At 39.1% G+C, this 15,065-nt stretch overlaps 1 protein-coding gene across 1 annotated transcript in view; it reads right to left on the bottom strand.

Moving 5' to 3' along the window:
- Positions 1–2,833: 2,833 nt before the first annotated feature.
- Positions 2,834–15,065, bottom strand: part of JAG2 (jagged canonical Notch ligand 2) — a 72,484-nt gene continuing 60,252 nt past the window's right edge. The window contains exons 20-26 of the mRNA XM_055818455.1: positions 14,330–14,415; positions 11,996–12,109; positions 11,682–11,797; positions 9,795–10,040; positions 9,230–9,361; positions 8,068–8,224; positions 2,834–5,135 (exon numbers count right to left, since the gene is read on the bottom strand). Coding sequence (XP_055674430.1) covers positions 4,663–5,135; positions 8,068–8,224; positions 9,230–9,361; positions 9,795–10,040; positions 11,682–11,797; positions 11,996–12,109; positions 14,330–14,415 — 1,324 coding nt within the window. The 3' untranslated portion in view covers positions 2,834–4,662. The remainder of the gene's footprint in view (positions 5,136–8,067; positions 8,225–9,229; positions 9,362–9,794; positions 10,041–11,681; positions 11,798–11,995; positions 12,110–14,329; positions 14,416–15,065) is intronic.

The following is a 15,065-nucleotide window of genomic DNA, read 5'->3' as shown; positions in this document are numbered from 1 at the left end:
GTAAGTTCCACATTTCCATACAGAAACATCGTGTACATGAAACTGGGTGCTGTAAAAGGGATGAACATGGGAAGGATTTAGTCATGTCTCATTCCCAAGGGGACCTTTTGCTCCTTTAATGTTTTATAAGCCCATTTCTTATTCCACCATCTGCAATGAAATAAGGACAAGAGGTTAGTTAGGGACTGCTTTGCACTGAACAGAGCAAGTCTGAGATTCACATAGTTTTTCCAAATCAAGAACAAGATTCCTACTACGAGTGACTCAAACACCTGTTTTACTGTTGAGAGAAGAGAAAAAGCAAAGCCAACCTCTACCCTCCTCGCCCCCAGAGGTCACAGCTAGACTGCCTAACAGAAGGGATGCTAACTGCCTGGGACAGTTCACGAGCTAGTTGAACTCTTCCTCAGGCTCATTCTTTCACTGTTGCATCCAAAGGACTAGGATAGCCCATCAGCACTCAAGATTAATGAGACAGCAATAGCACCATAACTGAATTGAACCAACTAAATTCCTGTGCAAGTCCTGTCCATGCTACCCCAATCCCTTGTTGTCCAAGCTACTTCACAACTAGTGGCCCAACTAATGTCCTCTGCAGCTTTCAAGGCAGTGACTAAAAATGCCTTTTAACTCTTAGGTTGTTCTTGAAGAAGTATGGTAGGGCAGCAGCAAGTTATTTTGCTAAATGAACTAACTTCCCACATAAGCATAGCTTGACCTCAAGGGGACTAGTTACATGGTCTGCTGGAGAACAAACCAGACAAGACCAAATGGCCAAAAGACTCAAGCTCACTGTGTTCCACATTCACACCAGATCTTGAAAAGATCAGAGAAGAACAATTAGCCTGGAACTACTCGTTCCTTAGAGCAACTTCAAGGAAGAGCTAATCTGTTCTTGTAGCAGATACGATTCTGGAACTAACACAACACTTAGCACATGTGCACCAGCAAGAAGTTGAGATGTAGAAGTTCAACATTTCATGTTAAATAAGTCAAAAGGAAACAAAACTACTGAATAAGGTGTTGTGGAGCAAATGGAGAAGACACGCAATTAAATTAAGAGCAGTACAGAAATTAAATCTGCATAAAATACATCAAGTTAAACTGTGCAAGTCAAAAAGTTTACTTTTTGTTCCTCCTCCTCTTTTGTTCATCTTGTTTCACGTATCTCAGTCTACATAACTTGCCCTTGGTCATTGCATGAAGGTTGGCATAAAATAATTCTTGGTTTTGGCAGGCAAACAGCATTACCAGGTTGAACATTTGTCCATACTGGTTTTGTGAATCCATAGGGGAACAAGGCCTGGACACAGGATCAGCCATTGTGGAACACTCTACCACTTTGTTTGGAACAGTGGGTGACGACCGCTGTTGTGACTCATTACTTTCTATGCTATTTCAGTAACATAAAGCAGCAGAACCAGCACCTTCAGGAGCAGTGAGCTGCACAACAGAACAGCAACAGCCTTATTCTATACGTACATAAAAAATTCTACTCTTTCTCCTTTTGCCTACAGCAGCAACACCCACTACATTTATTTGTATTCACGTAGAACCTCCAACAAGGAGCATTCTCTTTGCTATTTTAAGCACACTGTGAGTATCAAAAATTGCTCTCTGCAGCAGATACTCGCACTAGTCTGAGACTACAGTATTTGAATCTTTACAAAAAACCACATTTTTCTACACTGGCCCTGTCCTGAGTGGTTACAGCATTGCTCCCACTACTTCTGAGGAGCTAATGGCAGCCACTAAGTTTTCCCAAGGCACCATGGAGTTGATTTTAGGAAGTCATTATTGAAAAAAGCATTGGTTCTTTATCTCAGCTTTCAATTTCCCCTCCCCCATCTCTTCAAGGGCAGGAGAAAGATATTTGAAAAGTGGAAGTCAAAGATAACAATAGAATTTGATTTTGAGAACTTCGAAACAGCTCTCACTTACCAAGATAAAGACAAGCCAATACTCCAAGGAAAACAGTAACAAAGTAACTGTATAATGACTGGAATAAAAACTTTACTATGATCTAGAATTCTGCTTTGGAGGTTGATAGCTACTAGGAAAAATTCAACTTTTGTATTGCATATTATCTTACGTAAGAGTTCATCTTTTCCTACAGAAAATATTCTACACAAAAGCCATTCAAGTCACGCAAGAAACAGGCACAGACCTACTGAACTGAAATTGGAGCACAACACGTAAAAGGTCTGAATGGCTGCACAACAGAGCAGAAGTCATTGCATGAAGGTTGGCATAAAATAATTCTTGGTTTTGGCAGGCAAACAGCATTACCAAGTTGAACATTTGTCCATAGTGGTTTTGTGAATCCATAGGGGAACAAGGCCTGGACACGGGATCAGCCATTGCAGAACGCTCTACCACTTCATTTGGAACAGTGGGTGATGAAAAGAAAATGAAAAGTCTTACTTTAGAAACCAGCTCAACTGGGCAAGAATATCCCTGCATGCTCAAACAGCCCTCATCACCCAAGGAAGCAAACGATGCCGCTCGGAGGGCAGTCATCCCAAACCAGTAAGTGCCAGGTAAACCCAGCCTTGGTGCTTTGCAGAGGGGCAGTGCAGGGAGCGTCCCGGTTCAGGTACCAAAGGTGTCTGTGTCCCGAGACCACGGGTGGGATACCACCTCCTACGCACGCTGTCAGCAGAGCAGTACTGGGCAGGGGACAGCGCTGCCAAGTTGGCTCAGGAGGTATCGGCACTTGGATGCAGGCTGTCAGCTCAGCTTGCAGGAAGTGCCAGGTATTAAATCAGGATTTTGACTCCTCCTTCAGCCTCATCACATCAGAACTACAAGCACTTAGAAAGCAAACACAATCTGAAGTATCTTACACACAATGAGGGAATCATTTTATTAGTTTATGGAAGACAGCAGCATAACAGTACAAAAAGTTACAAGAGTAGCAGAAAAAAAAAGTGTTTTTGGTTTAAATACTCAGGATTATACTGGGGAACATGAGAAGGATAGTACCCTTTTCTAAACTAACTCCTAAGCAGGTTATCAAAATAAGTTTTGAATATTTAGCACAAGTAAAAAAGTTACAACAAACATCATTATAAAATGCTTTAATAAATAGTTTCTTTTCTGAAAGATTTTTTTAAAGAACATGTCAAAAAAATGTACTAAAACAGAAGATCCTGCAAAGCAAATCCTGCATTCCTGTATAAAATAACTGATTTCGAAACATTCATGTTTACATTGTTCATGGGCCAGAGTTTACACTCTCAAACATCCGCTCCTCTCACTGGTAGGGTAACTAGGTGTATGTAGTGTTATGCTTCTTCAGTAATTAAAATAAACTTACGGTTTGCCAAGTTAATAGCGATAATAAAGCCTTTAAAAAAATTTGTTAAGTCTTCCATTACAATAACCATATCTAACGAGGTACTCCCATCTTCTGAGCTTGCCAGCCTTTTTTCTTTAGAACGAAAGATGAATAAAGCACAACAGAAACAAGACTGAGGAAAATATTGTTCCCTTCATTAGGCCTGTATTTAAACGCAAAAAAAGTAATACCACATGTAATTAACATATTCACAAAAGAAAAAAAACAATGCCTCACTATGTTGGTACTGTACAGTAGATGCACCCGTTAGTGTTCTTGAGATGGGCTGAACATGGGGATAAACAAACATTTCTGGATCTATTTACACGTAAGTGGTTATGTTCCTAAGTAAATACAAATGACCAACAGATTCCTAACATTGATTGTATTAACATAATTTTCTAACCTGGACATAATACCAAAAAAAAGTCTTATAAACTGCCATAAAACCTCCTTTTCTACAACATAAATTAAAAGGAATGACATGTAAAAAAAAAGACCAAAATATTTAAGTTATTAAATCAAATATACAGAGTGATTCATTTAATATGTACATATTTACAAAAAAAGCACTTTCACTATTAGAAAATAAACTGTGTCAGTTGGGGAACCTAGAGTTCTCACAATTTTACTATATTGATATGGCAGTCTTTGACAGTTGCTATAGAAAAAGTTTAATCTCAAGGCACTTGTCACATGCTTCAATACTGCAATTCTAAAGTAATTAAACAGAAATAAAAAGGCCACTTTTAAACCACAGTTGAAAGATCTCTATAATTATTTTTTTTTGTTCCTATTAAAAAGTGTGTAAGGCAAATTTGGGAAAAAATCTTACAGAAGCTACTAACGTAACAAGTGCTGTGAGCTGCCATTAATAGAGATTCAAAGTCAAGAAAGCAGTTTAAAGTTCACACAATTTCCTCAACCAGGAGGTTTTAAAGCCACCATTAAATTAGAGCAAGTAATAAAAAGAAATACATTCTGTAAACAGTGTACAGTCTTTTGTAATAAACTTTACACATATTGAAAATACAACCTCTCCTCTGCCACACAGCGAGTGTATTATAAGTAAACTTTACAAAAATAGCAACTATCAAAGATTACTCATTTTTTTCATCTGACAGTCATTGAATAATTTATACAAGGCTAAAGAAACAAAATAAATTTTATTTATTATTTTTATTTTTTTTTTTTTTACGCAAAATAAAGAAACTATGAACATTTGACTCCAGATATTTTTAGTCCTTGATGCAAAGTGGAGATGTCAATTTTTCCCCTCCCCAGTAAGCGTAGGCGCAGTCTGCCTACATTCCAAATACAGGTTAGTCTCTACTGCCTTCAAAGTTTGACGCATTCACATTTTTTACAGATCTGTTGTCCATTTTGCCTATTTGATGGGATTTCTTTACTGGACTGCTCTCTGACGTGTCAGATGCCTTTGTCGGCAAAGGCTTTGCGAGTTTGTGAGAGAGGAATTTGTCCATTTCCTCATCTCTTTCTTCCTCTTCATCCTCCTCTTCCTCATACTCTACATACTCCTCTACTGCATCACAAGTTCTTTTTTGAGGAGATATGAAGTTCTTGCATTCATAACGAATGTCTTTGTTACTGTAAGATCTGTCTATAGGATTTCTTATGGGATTTAAAGGTGCCCACTGGTTATTGGCACCCTCTTCTCTGGGAGGACGACTTCTCTCTCTCTCTTTTCTTCTCTTCCGAGTCCACCACACGCAGATGATTATACAAGTCAGCCATACAATACTAAATACCGCACAAAGAATTGGAACCAAATAATCTAGAGGGCAAATAAAAAAAAAAACACACAACACAAAGTCTTGAGTTAACAGAACTAGATCTATAGCACCAGACATATGCAAGAGAAATATCCATACATAACTACGTTACCTCTCGAAAGATTTGTAAGAATAAGCGTCATTGCAGCACAATGATAATGGTCTGAATTCAGCAGTCCATCTAGAAATGCTCTTTACTAGTTTAAGCTGAGTTTTCCCTGTGTACTGAGGTTTGGGGTGGGTGGGGTGGGGAATGCTACATTTGAGATTATTTTTTTTTTCCCCTCCAACAGACAAACTGGTTATATAAACAGAATCGCTTTCTCAAGCGCCTAAGGTAAGTTGACCCAGAAAACTTCAGTAATGACTCTCTCAAGGGGGGTGGAGGGAAGGTGGGGGGAAGAGTTGTAGGAGGCAGGCTATAGAGTACTATGCCTCTAAGTTGCTCTACAAGTACTGGCATTTGCATCACAAGTATGTCCTGTGTTTACTATCAGAAAGAAGAGTCCTTTACCATCAAGTCCAGATCTATATATCAGCCATCTCAGAAAACATTCGGGTTAGAGCTATGTAATCAAATCATTCATGCACTCTTTAGGATGTTCCAGTTTTAGTTCAGAGTAAAACACCTGAGTATTGTCCCCAGAGACAGGAGTCTTTACTGCTCAATAAACAAAAGGAGTTACGGCAATTGCTTGTTTCCACGTTCCCAGTCACAAACCCCATGAGTGCTCTCCCAACCACACAGACCCAGGTTCTTTCTCTGGGAAAGAATTCCTGAAAATTTATGTATGCTTGGGCTTCTTTTTCCCCCTCTTCAAGGGCTTTACTGCTAGGATAGAACATTTTTCTGCTTTTCTTGATAAGCAAGAATTCTCACATGGTAAGAGGCAATAAGACATGAGGTGCTTGGCTTTTTGTAGAGACAACAGGACTGCTCAAAAGCTCTGTGTACAAATCATGTCAACCTACCACTCCGATTTCCAATCCAAAAAAATTCCCTCTGCAGCTTTAAGACAACTGCTTACAGAATAACCTGCAAATAGCTGTACAAAAACAATCAACTACTTCAACACTATGGTCCATTCTAAAATTTAAGAATATATTCAGAAGACATTTAAGTGGAATATGACACGGTTTCAAACCTTTCCTTCTGATAAAGGGGGATAAACTTTGGATGTGGTTGGCCTTAAGGGATCTAAAAACTGTATGTTAGTAGTCTGCAAAAGGATTGTCCTCTTAGGAGTAACTACTATTCTCTCCTCATTTTTCATAAGCAATCTAATATTAAACCATGAGTGGGGGGGAAATACTTCAATGAAAAAAGGAGCTCTTCATACCAGCTTCCCCAAGATTACATCACATTCTCACTGCTATCACATCTAATATTTCATCATGAGCGTGGATCTAAGTTTACTTTAAGATTCTTATACAGAGGTCTGTATACATATTCTGAACTTGGAATATTTTTTTCTTAAAGCTAGAGGAAATTTACGAAGCATTTAAATGATCGCTTCCATCCAGACACTTGAGCACCCCACAGAAATGAGATTCTCAGAGAGCTTTACACCACATTTTGTGATAGGTTTCTATCTAATTCACCCAATTAAGGGGCAGCAATAAAACAAATGAAATAAAAGAACATGAGAGTCCAGGTTGCACTTTACTTCATAACTCCACTTAAAGAACTAGGGGTGAGAAGTCAATACTGAGCATCCATATTAAAATGAGGAGCCTGGAAACCATTCTCTATTACTAACTGCAAGAGAAGTCAAAGTCTCTCTACTCTCTTAGGAAAATATTTGAATCTTATAGAGATGGGAGGAAATTAATCCCTATCCCTTTTACCCTAGCATTTAACACTATCAGAAGAAAGAGGCTAAGGGATGTCAGAATCTCAGCTTGATTCTTTATCTTCTACGCAATTTCTGTTCAATACAAGAACAAAGCTAGTACACTCCTTCAGGAGGGCCAGGGAAGTAGTACATTTACCAGGGCTTTAACAGATAAAAGGCATTCCCTAGAAGGGAAACACAAGGGAAGTGGAACCAGGCAGTTTACTAACTAATTGTTTGGACTATGGGCGTAAGATCTTCCAGAAGATTATGTGGGGAAGGTCTAGGAAAAATTTGGGAAAGTCTCTTGCTATTGTAAGATTTCCACTCTGGGGCTCAGTTGAACTTGAGCCGACTGCTGGTCTTCCAGCAGACCATCTCCTGCCTCCCCCAGGCAGGAACACAGGCATGCAGAGCTGTCACCTGCTTATACTGACGTGGCTCTTGGAGAGCCAGTATTCAGAGATAAATGTTTCCCCGGTCATACCACATCCTCATTAAGGGGGATGGACATTACATTTTAAGCCAGCTGTGCGCTTGTGAGAAACATTGAAAAAGACAGCAAAGTTTTATGTTATCATGGCCAAGTACTGGAGAATACTAGGCATCCTTAACTGTCATTAAGGTAAACAACACTTAAGGACTTCGGAAGAGACTTGGTATCACAGTATGTGTCTTCCCCCTTCCCCCCATTTTCGTTACCTCACAGCCTCACTTCTATAGCGCAGCAGCACCAAGGGCTGAGGTTGGGTTCAGGTTAATGTGGGGAAATAGGAAAGGATTGGAACAGTGCATGAGGAGGACGCCGGCTCTTGTGAAAGCTATACTTAGACTGGAGAATGGGGTTGGAAGTCAGAGCCAAAGCAGTGGCAAGGGTAGCTAGGGATATTACACTAGGGATGAGGTTAAGTTTGAACTAGCAGACAAGCACAGAGTCTTGATTTTAAAACCACCTTCTCTTCAGTTAGTAAAAGCAATTAGCAAAACAACTCAATCTACCTTTTTCCCCAACATGTAAAGAAAGATGAGAAAAACACCTGACAGCAGGGGAACAGAAAATGCTTACGCACACAGAGGACATATGCATTTGGAACCTTACCTGATGATGAATTCCCAACAACAATGGTCTCTACTTTGACTTCAGTTACTGCCAACATAACAGTGCTGTTTTGCCGCTTAGTGATTGCATTTACTATTGTATTAGCAGCATTCTGTATAAGACTATTATCTTGTTCATCTCGATGCGGGACGAAAGACTAAAGGGAGTGAAGGGCAAAATCAAAAAGTTATTGCAGTCACTTAACTGTGGAAATCTGCCTTTTAAATCCAGCTACATCTTAATTGAGTTCACTAGGTTGAATTTACCTGACAGTAGTTACAAACAGTGTCCTAAAAGTTTACTGTTGCAATAGCATGGCTGGCTCTATCCAAACTGCAGATACAGCGTCAGACTTGGTGGGTAACACACCTACTTGCTAATCTAGCATACCTCAAATAAAAGGCAGCTGACTTCCATGTTACTTACACTGCTGAGCTAAACTTAGTCATAGTTTGGAGCACTTCAAGACATGTGGATTAATCTAGATAGAAGCTTGGACTAATAACAGTCTGCTCTATTTATACCATACACTTTGCTTCCTGCATCATGGCTCAGCATGTTCTTCACAGTACTGGTAGAGACAGTCAATCCAGCTTCTGCCTGGATGAACACTTTACTACGAAAATTAACTCTTTCCTTGAAATTAAGCAATACACAAGCCTTGAGTCATTGGGCTGTAAATGCCTCTGCAGCAAGCCTTTAGCTCAGCAGGGCAACAGTTACTTTCACCTACTCAACTTGCACCTTCTTCCACTTAGCACTTATTTATTTAATAAACATTCTCAAGTAGTCACGCTCTAAATGCACAGCAGAAACTTCTTCACAAGAGCAAATCCAGCCACCTGCAATCATATCTCCTTACTGAGATCAATAGCTCAAGATCTGACAGAACAGATAGGCACCTGTTCACTAATTTGGGCTGAATTAGTCTTTACAGTAATTTAATCAGGAGGTTTAGGGAGTCTTCTGTCATTAATGAAACCTGTGTTTCAGCTATCTAGCATTATAGGAAATTGAGAGATCACAAAATTGCTTTGTAGGCAGGCTAAGCCACTGACTGCAGTACCTGCATTGAAGTGAAACAAGCTTAAATAACCTTTTCCCAGCTCAAACTAAAAATAAAACATTTTCCTGTATATACTAATGCAAGTCTCATACTTACAATAGCAACTTCCACTGCATTCTCTGTGGAGTAAGAGAGGTCACACAGTATTATCAGAGTTCTGTCCCTAGAAACAGTCCTAGTAGCTGGTAAATACCGGATCTCAGAACAGATATTTTCAGTTGTAGTGCCCTGTTAGAAGCAAGGGAGATTGTATGACTTTAGTTCAAGTGAAAAATAGTACATAAACACCTTCAGAGTTTTTGCAGTTACTGAGACCTGATCAAGGTAGCAAAAGGCGGCAGCAAGGAAGGGCAGAAAAACGAACAGGATTTCGGAATGAAGGGTGAGAAACTGAGCTTGCATGACTATCCGAATACAGTCTGAGCCCACCTTGCAATATAAGAAAGTAGTTCTTTGAGATTTAAAAAAGAAAAGAAAATACTCGGTACAAACCCTAGTTCTGCCTTGTCCTTTAGACAACGCACAAGACAAGGAGTCTCACAAACCTGCAAAATTTATTTTTACAGCAAGCAGTCATATTAGAAACATTAATCTTCCATGCTTTGACATGTAATATATCCCTACATATATTGCCATTCTTCATTAATAATTCTGTTCTTACCTGAGGGACTTTGTCTCCGTTAAAAATTAAAGTAATTCTAGCACAGTCATTGTCCAAGTATCCAGAATTAGGCAGACACTTGATATTGGCAGGCAGAGGTTCAGAGGCACTGCATTCTCCCCAGTCTGTGCATGGCGGCTGAAAACATTTCATATACTTCTCCTGGCATTCTTGACCCATGGGACACTGGTTATTCAAATTATCCCAGTGTCTGTGTAGCAGACAAGGTTTTTTCCCACACCACACCTAGAAATTAAGAACAAAGTACTGTTACAGTTAATTGCTCTTATGCATCAATTCAAAATAAGCAGTTTACATAAGACTGTCATGATCTACTACTGACTGGAAAAAAAAATATCCGTATTTCAATACTGCTGTAGTTTTAGTAGCAGATGGGGCTCACTGTCCCACAAAAAGAGGACATTTTGCACAGATAAGAGTAAAAACTGCAAAAATTACCCAAGGCACACCTGACTAGTCTAATCTCCTTAGAGCCTTACAGATTTGTCCCACATAACTGAGTTACAGTAAAGTTCAAGCATTTATTTTAAACCAGTTGTCTAGGCTTCTATGATCTAGAAAGAGAAACACCTCCACAAAGATTAATTTCTTCAGCACTTATATGTAACTCTTTAGTATTTAGACTGAAATCCTTGCCACAGGATGCTGAATACATTAAGAGTTGATGCATATTGGTGATAAGCACTGTCACTTCAACCAGTCTCCTGAAATAAAATAGTATGCTGGTACCCCCAAGTTACTGAGGTGCAGCAAGCTCCCAAACACAGCTCCATGTCATGATGTAACCTTTAAAGTTCTATATAATATTACACAGCTATTAATTTAGGAACTTAAGGATCTCTTAAAGCACAATTATCAGCAAGAAAGCGTATCTGTTCCATCACGCATGAAAGAACCAGACACCACATGTGGATAAATTGCATTTACTGCACCACCATTCCTGAGACTCTAGTTACCTCCACATACTGTTATGTTCTGAAGACATCTCAAACTTGAAATCACAATGCCATAAAGGGTCTAAAATAGCATTTCTAAATGAGTAAGTGCAAGATTTAGTTCTTTGCCTACGGTACATACATAGCTAAACAAATTAAGATTAAGGATGGATAGATCAGCAAGACCCAGAAGTTTTTTAAACTGGTGCTTCCAGTGAAATGTGGGAGACAGCCGTGTGAGGCAACGTTATAAGTGCTATTAGTGCTCATCTGGAGCTGCCCACCTAGCCCTACAACTTGTTAGCAGCACTGATCTTGTCTCTCTCCAGCTGTGATATAAAGCTGTACAGGTACCAAAAATCCATGGAGAAATGATCTATCAGGAGGGCTGAAAGGCTTGGAGCACATATACCAGCGTGTTCAATCTGCATTTAGGCTAGTCTTATTTTAAGTCACAATCACCAGAATATAGGCCATAATACATATACAAAGGTTGTAATCTGTCAATTCATAAAACCTACTGAAGGATAATACAAAAAAAGTGATCATTACTCACTGAAAAAACTTTTCCTCCCACATGTCTTCTACCTTAGAACTAGCGTTTCACAAAATTAGGAGCTCTGCCAAAGCTTTGCAAACAGAGTTTTAGAGTGATTTATTTATCTTTTCAAGGATCATTATTCCATTCCAGTTCATACTTTTGTGCAAAAAGTGCCTTTCTGCTTCTAGAAAGCTTGTTCTAACCAGGTAGAGAGCAGGAGAGTAGCTTATCATTATAAAGAATATCCCACAAGCATTTTTACAGGCAGTCATTAGGCATTTTGTCCTTTTTTTCTTTTAAACAAAGCCAGTTTGGGGGAAAGATTAACTTGTGCATGAACAACAGTAAGTTCAGCCAGAAGGATTTAATAAAATAGGTCAAAATGCCTACCTTGGTGCAGTCAATACGGCCATCCAAACAGTGGCAGTTGTTGCATTCTTGATCCCACCTGCTGCCATGGGGAAAGGTTATTCCTTTAAGCCAGCAAGGTTTTCCAATTCCAATAACTACAAAAAAAAACCAAACCCAACAACACACTCAGACACTTGACCTCTGAGTTACTGAAGCTATACAGATTTACATTCAAAAAAATACTAGCTACTGTTCCTAGTCTGTAGCACAGACTACTTGTGCATAAACTCTATACTGGCTACATTGTACTCTACTGGTTTTTGGGTAAAAGCAGACAGCAGATATAGGAATACCTTCTTGGCACCTAGGACCAATTCTTCCAGGGGGACAAGTGCATCGGTATCCATTTATTTCATCTATACAAGTGGCACCATATCCACAAGGGGAAGACTGGCATTCATCAATATCTAGATAACAAAAATAGATAAAACTCAATGGCAAGGACATAGAACATTGCAGTTACATGTTTACAGTCTCTGTAATCAGACAGTACCTGCTTTCTTAACAAACAAAAGACAGTTTGGCTTCAGAATTAATCTCCTAACTGGACAGTTCTACCATTTTAGCGGTAACCTCTAACAGATTTCTCATAATTGCACATTAATTGAAGTTCTGATGATCCAAGAAGCAGTCATATGCTGACTGATCTCACAGAGCAAAGGTGTTGGACAGCTGAAAGTGCTAATGTCTTCTCCTTCAGCAATAGAACTGAAGTCCCACATCTTGTGCTAGCACTAATCTCAGACATTTAGGTTTCCCAGAAAAGCACAAGCTTTCCAGAAGTTATCACAGTGCAAGAGCTGAACAATGAATTGGCTCAACAGTGCTCAAAAAAGTGACTTACTGCAATACAATTGACTATAAGGAAGAAGAGTAATAGCTTAGTTTGTAACAGCCATTTCGTGTTACTTTATTAATAACCTTGATATAGAGAGAGTAGATTAATTTAGTATATACACACTTAGCACAAAAGCCTCTTTAAAAAACCTTCAAAGATTCAGAGGCTTAACCCTAGAAATCTACTGAAAAAGGCAGGGAAGCATAGCGCATTCAGATGCACAGCAAAGTGTTCCTTGTTATCCTGGGGAAGTGACCAGGAGTATTTGATGCAACAGTCCACCAACAAAGGCGACAGAAACCAACCTGGCAAGCTGGGAGCCACAACTACTTCATTTTCAAGCATAACCATTCTCTTCTGAAGCATCTTTTGAAAGGTTTTCTGCCATTAAAAATGAATGCCCACTCCACGCCCTCAGAAAAACTGTTTAAACACCAATTCTGAACTGATACACAGTAACAAGTCATCATCTGTGTTTAAAGGACTGGACTTCGAAAGCAAACATTATGAACAGCAGTAGTGGGACCATTAACCATGCAGGCAATGGAAAATATCAAATGCATGTGGAAGGGCTTTTGGTTCTATCACAGCTTCCTTCAGAAGTACACCAAGATCAAGTTTTATACAAATACCGAAGAATATAAAATACTAAAGTGTTATAACTACTCCTTCTTCCTCTCCTCAAGCTATGTAGATTTAAGATTCTCCAGCCTCTGTATGCTGAAAAAAGTGATTGTTAACTCTGTTTTTGTTATCAGCCATAAAAGGCATTTTTGTCAGAGCTACTCCTTTTTCTCTACACCAGTCTAAAGCAAAATAAAAAAGTCTGCAGTCCCATTACAAATGTACAGTATTTGTCTTTGATTACAAATAGTTCTCTTTGCATTTCTTGTCTGTAAAAGGAGAGATCCATATCCCTCATTGTGTGTCCAGACCTAGACGTCCGATTTTCTGTCACCCCTGGTCCTGTGTCCAGAGATCACTAAGCTGATGCTACTACAAGTAATACAGTCACCCTCTGACTAGAAGGGCTGGCTCATTTACTATCTGCCAGAATGAGGATGAATTCTCAACTTGACAGCACACCACCATACCGATGGAGTGGAAGGACAGAGTGCAAAAGCCTTGAGGCTACAGAAGACACAAAGTCTGATCTTCTGAGGAGATAGAAATAAAATAAGGTATCTAACACATACAAGTCAAAATGGAAATATTAATTAAAAAAATCCAAACCCAAAACCATCTTCTAAAACACTCAATGCAGTTTTAGGGTCTTCTGCTCCCCCTTTTCAGTTTCTATCCTTCAGGATAACGTCAGTGTAACAGGTTTGGTTTATAGTTTTGAAAGACCTTCACCATACTTCTGTTATTCACCAGCACTACACTCCTGCTGTTTTGGTTTTCATTTGTGATTTATCAGTGGATTTCGGTTTCTAATGTTAAACAGAACATCCAGTGATATATGTCATCTTTAACAAGCTGCTTATCAAGAAAAATACTTAAGCTTCTACGAAGCCTGCACTCCAGAACCTTCAGAATTGTCTGACAAAATCCAGCAACCAAGTCTAAGTATAAACCAAGCCAACTCATTTCAGTTCCATTCAGTGAAATGAAGAAAGGTACGTAAGTTGCCATTATTAGCAAGGTATCAGTACCTGACTGACTGACAGGTGGCTTCTGCTTTGTTATTTGAAGTTCAGCTAACCTAATGCGAAAAGGGTCACAGGGTGTTCTTTCCAACTTGTGTGTCAGAATGGTACAACCTTTCAGTACCTATACCAGTACTTACTAATTCTGCAGTCAGGACCAGCAAACCCAGGCGCACATTCACATCGAAACCAATTCACACCGTCAACACAGATGCCTCCATTGTAACTGTAAAAACAATAAACCTATCATTAACACAGACTGTTCTCAGAGGTAGATTCACTGGTCTAAAGACAAGCAAAAACCATAGGTCTCATGCAGCATGTTCAAATGCAAATTTCTATAGTTGCTATTCACAGTACTTTCCCACCACTCAGGAATGCAGAACTAAAGTACCTGCTAATACATAATACCAGTCTACTTAATAAGCCATCCACATTGTTTCATTGCTCTCCAATTAAAGCTTTGTTAATTAAACCTTTTGTTGCTGTTTAGAGGCACAATCTATCCCCGTCAACAGAGAAAGCATAATATTAGACATTAGCATTGCTTAGTAAGTCACCTGTTAAAACAGCAACATCCTACAAAAGTGCATGCATGCACGGGGAAGCAGATCAACAGAACTCAAGGAGATAAGACAGCACTGTAAAGTGAATATGGGGAAAGCCCGAGGTTTTGCAAGGGTTTGGCTTTTTTAGTACACAAAGTACAAATTATTGCATCAGAATGGACAACAGAAAAAGATAAGGTACATGGTTTGCTTCATCCACATATCAGTATTTTTCCCCTTCAACTATAAATACCAGCCTATGTATTTTAAATACTCCCATTATATCTTCCCAAAATAGTAATTTTGTTTTAAAAACACATGTATACAT

Source organism: Falco peregrinus, chromosome 1, assembly GCF_023634155.1.
Source record: "Falco peregrinus isolate bFalPer1 chromosome 1, bFalPer1.pri, whole genome shotgun sequence".
NCBI classification, from domain to species: Eukaryota; Metazoa; Chordata; class Aves; order Falconiformes; family Falconidae; genus Falco; species Falco peregrinus.
Note: the sequence above shows the minus strand (reverse complement) of the source record. Positions and strands in the feature narration are given on the sequence as shown.